The sequence below is a fragment of the Camelina sativa genome, chromosome 17 (assembly GCF_030686135.1).
Source record: "Camelina sativa cultivar CO46 ecotype springtype chromosome 17, ASM3068613v1".
NCBI classification, from domain to species: Eukaryota; Viridiplantae; Streptophyta; class Magnoliopsida; order Brassicales; family Brassicaceae; genus Camelina; species Camelina sativa.
Window position 1 is genome coordinate 33,825,422 of NC_141896.1, and position 5,516 is coordinate 33,830,937.

The window sequence follows — 5,516 nt, forward strand, 5'->3', positions numbered from 1 at the left end:
ATGATGCATGCTCTGATGGAGAACCAGAAGAAAAATGCCACTGAGGTGACTGTCAAGATCGACAACATGTATTCTGAGCTGAATGGGAGAATCGAATCGTTAAACTCTCACATGAGAGTGTTGGAAAACCAAGTGGCACAATCGGCAGCTAGAGTCAAGGCACCTCCAGGAACACTTCCAGGAAAGAACGAGGCTAATCCAAAAGAATATGTGAATGTCGTCACCCTTCGAAGCGGCAAGGAGCTTCCGAAACCACAACAGAAAGCAGGGAATGACCGATCCAGCGGCGGGACTGACCAGTCTAAAACACAAAATCAGGAAGGCAACCATGACAAAGTTCTCAACAACATTCCTGATGATGTTGTTAAACATGGATCAACAGTTCCTGAGGAAAAACAACCCAGCGGACTGCAACAACCCTATGCACCCAGACTACCTTTCCCTACTCGCCGTAAATCAAAGATTCAGGAGCGAGAGTATGAGAAGCTGAAGTCAGTAGTAGGAGAGCTTCAGGTTAGACTTCCTTTCATCGAAGCAGTAAGGATGGTTCCAGCTCTTAAGAAGTATATGAAGGAAATTTTAACGGACAAGCTCAGTCTGGAGAAAGGAGTGATGTACCTCACACAAGAGTGCAGTTCTATGCTCCAAAATCGAATGCCTGAAAACTGTGGGGATACGAGACCATTTACCTTGCCTTGCACGATAGGAGATCTCAAGTTCAGCAAATGCCTCTGCGATATGGGAGCGAGCGTGAGCCTTATGCCACTCAGTGTTGCGACACGACTTGGCCTCTACACCTTCAAACCGACCCAAGTCACCCTCGTCCTTGATGATCGTTCCACTCGACGCCCAGAAGGAGTGTTGGAGAACCTACCAGTGCAAATTGGGAACTGCTACATTCCTACTGATTTCATAGTTCTGAAGCTTGACAAGGAATCCCAAGAACCGATTCTACTTGGAAGACCTTTCTTGGCCACGGCTGGTGCGATGATAAACGTCAAGGAGGGAAAGATTGATTTACACATGGATGATCTGATTTTGGGATTCAATTTGGAGAAAGCAGCCAAGAAACCTACGATTGATGGTCAAACTTTCTGGGTTGATACAATAGGTGAAATAGCTGATGAGATCTATGATGAAGTGTGTACAAGTGATCATTTGGCTGTAGCACTCACCAAGACGGAACCAGAGCTGGGATATCTCTCTGAGAAGACTGAGAACTTGGCCAGAACACTCGATGCTGCAGCAGTTCTGAAACATGAAGTCCTATTCATCAACCTGTAACCTGGACTGACTGATCCGGAAACTGGAATGACTGATCCAACTCCTCCTGTGGAAGCATCCGATAAAGGCGATGGATTGACCATTCCAAGCGACAGATCAGCTGACCTCGAAATTTGCCCTGGGACAAAATCAAATCAGGAGGATTGGAGCGAACTCAAAGCTCCGAAGTTGGACTTAAAGCCACTCCCAGAAGGGCTAAGGTACGCGTATCTCGGACATAACTCCACATACCCGGTTATCATTAACTCTAACCTAAACAATGTTGAAACTGCACTCTTGCTCTGCGAGTTAAGAAAACATAGGAAGGCTTTGGGCTATTCCTTAGATGACATTTCATGTATATCACCGGAGTTGTGCTCACATCGGATTCACCTCGAAGATCCATCTAAGTCTTCCATCGAACACCAAAGGAGGCTAAATCCGAACCTCAAGGAAGTGGTGAAGAAGGAGATCCTCAAACTGTTGGGAGCCGGAGTTATTTTCCCAATCTCTTACAGCACTTGGGTGAGCCCAGTCCATGTAGTGCCGAAGAAAGGAGGGGTGACAGTAGTTGTAAATGAGAAAAACGAGTTGATCCCCACCAGGACAGTAACAGGGCATCGCATGTGTATCGACTACCGCAAGCTCAATGCAGCCACTAGGAAGGACCACTTCCCTCTTCCATTCATTGAGCAAATGCTTAAGCGTCTAGCGAACCACCCTTACTACTGCTTCTTGGATGGTTACTCTGGTTTTTTCCAAATTCCGATTCACCCGGATGATCAGGAGAAGACAACTTTCACTTGCCCATATGGCACATTCGCTTACCGACGAATGCCTTTTGGGTTGTGCAATGCCCCAGCCACCTTCCAGCGCTGCATGATGTCGATCTTCTCCGACTTGATTGAGGAGATTATGGAAGTATTTATGGATGATTTTTTGGTGTATGGCTCATCTTTCTCCTCCTGTTTATCCAACTTGTGCAAAGTGCTTAAACGCTGTGTGGATAAACACCTTGTACTGAATTGGGAGAAATGCCATTTCATGGTCACCAATGGGATTGTTCTTGGCCATCGAATTTCTGAGAGAGGGATAGAAGTCGACAAAGCCAAGATAGAAGTCATGTCCAGTCTGCAACTTCTGAAAACCGTTAAAGACATTCGCAGTTTCCTTGGCCATGCTGGGTTTTATCGAAGGTTCATAAAGGATTTCTCCAAGATAGCCAGACCACTCACCCAGCTGCTGTGCAAGGACATCTCTTTTGAGTTTACCGCAGATTGTTTGGAGGCTTTCCTAACAATCAAACAAGCACTGATCTCGGCTCCAATAGTACAACCACCCGATTGGGATCTGCCATTCGAAGTTATGTGCGATGCAAGTGATTTTTCTGTAGGAGCGGTTCTCGGACAACGCAAGGATGGTGAGTTGCATGTTGTTTACTATGCTAGCAGGACACTCGATGGAACACAGACCAAGTACGCCACAACAGAAAAGGAATTACTCGCCATAGTCTTTGCCTTTGAAAAATTCAGATCCTATCTGGTTGGATCCAAGGTTATTGTACACACAGATCACGCCGCACTGCGCTACTTGTTAACTAAGAAAGATGCTTAACCGAGATTGCTGCGATGGATACTACTACTGCAGGAGTTCGATCTTGAGATAAGGGACAAGAAGGGGATTGAGAATGGGGTTGCAGACCACCTTTCTAGGCTGAGAATCGATGAAGAGCCTTTTCTTTACAAGCATTGTGCTGACGGCCTCTACAGGAGATGTGTTCAAGAATCAGAAGTACAAGGAATTATTTTTCACTGCCACGGTTCTAGCTACGCGGGACACTTCGCTACTTTCAAAACCGCGACAAAAGTGCTCCAAGCAGGCCTCTGGTGGCCCACTTTATTCCGAGATGCACACGACTTTGTCTCCCGATGCGACTCTTGCCAGCGACGTGGAAACATCAGCAAACGGAACGAGATGCCACAAAACTTTATCTTGGAAATCGAGGTGTTTGACTGTTGGGGAATCGACTTCATGGGGCCTTTTCCACCCTCTTATGGCAATCTCTACATACTTGTTGCAGTGGATTACGTTTCCAAATGGGTTGAAGCTGTCGCAAGTCCTACTAATGATTCGAAAGTGGTCCTCAAGATGTTCAAGCACATAATTTTTCCACGGTTTAGTGTTCCTAGGGTGGTAATAAGCGATGGGGGCACTCACTTTATCAACAAGCTTTTTGCAAACCTTTTGCGAAAACATGGCGTGACACACAAGGTTGCTACCCCTTACCATCCATAGACCATTGGGCAGGTCGAGATCTCTAATCGAGAAATCAAGAGCATCTTGGAAAAGACAGTCAACTCAACCAGAAAGGATTGGTCCTGAAAACTCGATGAGGCATTATGGGCATATCGGACTGCTTACAAAACACCCATCGGCACCACCCCTTTCCGGCTGGTTTATGGGAAATCATGTCACTTGCCTGTTGAGTTTGAGTATCATTCCTTATGGGCGACCAAACAGATGAACTTCAACGTCAAGACCGTAGCAGAAAAACGCCTTATTCAGCTGAATGAGCTTGATGAGATTCGCATGGATGCTTATGAGAACACCAAGTTATATAAAGAGAGGACCAAAGCCTTACACGACAAGAAGATTATCCCCAAGGATTTTGCTGCGAATGATTTGTTCCTTCTTTTCAACTCGAGGCTGAAGATATTTCCTGGGAAGTTGTGTTCCCGTTGGTCCGGACCTTTTCGAATCAAGGAAGTCATGTCCTATGGTGCTGTTGTACTCTGGGACCAAGAGGGTAAAGAATTCACTCTCAATGGCCAACATCCTAAGCCATACCTAGCAGATCATGACCCGACTGAGGCCTATCTCCCTTTGGAGGAACCACAGGCTGCTTAAGCAGCAAGAAAAGTCAGGCTCGAGACTATAAACAAGCGCTAATGGGAGGCAACCCAAAGGGTTTGCATTTGCTTACCTTTCTCTTTTTGGTTTTGTATTTCTTTTCTTAGGAAATTTGCTATTTTTGTATTCTTTACAGAGTCACTCGAGAATCACGTTTGGTAGTGAGTTTGGTTTTCAGGAACAGGTTCTAAACGCAGAAGATGCGAAACCCTTTTCAAGGAAAGTTCCGTGGTGGTCAGGATCAGCTAATTTAATTCTGGATTGATTGATCCCCATTCCAGGTAAGAAAAATCGAGGGACGTAAAAACAGAAAAAAAAAGGGAGAAGGAAGGAAGAAAATTGGTTTTCGGGTTTATGAACTTAAATTGAACCGGGTTAAACCGGATTCGTGTTCACACCCCATAAAACCTAATTTCTCTTCTTCTTCCTTCTTCCCTCGCCGTCCACAAACTCGATTTCCCTCTCCTCTCAAATCCTCTCTTGTTTGATTTGAATTTTGGGTTTCTTCAACTTGATCTTTCATCCTTTACCCAACCCAAAGGGTTTGCATTTGCTTTACCCAACCCAATTTTTGTGCCAATCATTCGAACAAGGTAAGTGCTTCCTCTCCCAATTTATATTCGGTTTCGGCGATTCCAAGGTTTTCACTTCTCAATTTTTGAGATTTATGCTATTCTCTCCTCTTCTTTACCGTTGATGAGTGCATTGGTGAGATTAATTGTCCTAGTTAAATCTTGGAGCTAGATTTAAGTTGCAATAGCTTGAATTTAGCATAGGCTTGTAACATGGATTGATTTAGCTTAGGAATTTTCGATTGCTTTGGTTTTTCTAATATATTGGCTATTTACTTTTTATTGTAGACAATGCCTAAACAAAGCCGTAGCGGTAAGGAGACTGCCACTCCTTCCGAAGAACCGCCAACGAGAGTTTGGAGTGATGAGGATCCTAAGGGTTTGAAGCTACTCGGACAATGCAAGATGGGACCAACTCGTTTTGTCGATCGGGAGCTCTTTGAGAAGATGGGTATGCTGTTGGATTTCGATGAGTTGGTGAAAAACATGGGGTTTGGTACTTTTGCTGAGCAAGCATGGGACTTGCATGATCGGCTCGCTCGAGAGTTCCTCGCCACAGGCTGCTTAAGCAGCAAGAAAAGTCAAACTCGAATCGCCGGGTGGTTCTGATATGATGGCCAAGCAGTGTTCGATCAGCTTCTTCCTACTCAGGAAACACTATGCCATCTCCATGTTTGATCTATGTGACATATTCGGTTTCCCCAGAAACACATTGTGCACGATGGAGAAGCTCGATAGTAGGACAGAAATTTGGAAGCTTATTGCTGCTGG

General features: G+C 45.1%; 1 protein-coding gene across 1 annotated transcript; it reads left to right on the forward strand.

Annotated features, from left to right (window-relative positions):
* Nucleotides 1-1,284, forward strand: LOC104759844 (uncharacterized). The gene has a single exon (XM_010482724.2). It carries the CDS (start codon nt 1-3, stop codon nt 1,282-1,284), a length of 1,284 nt encoding a protein of 427 aa, XP_010481026.2.
* The last annotated feature ends 4,232 nt before the right edge of the window (nt 1,285-5,516 follow it).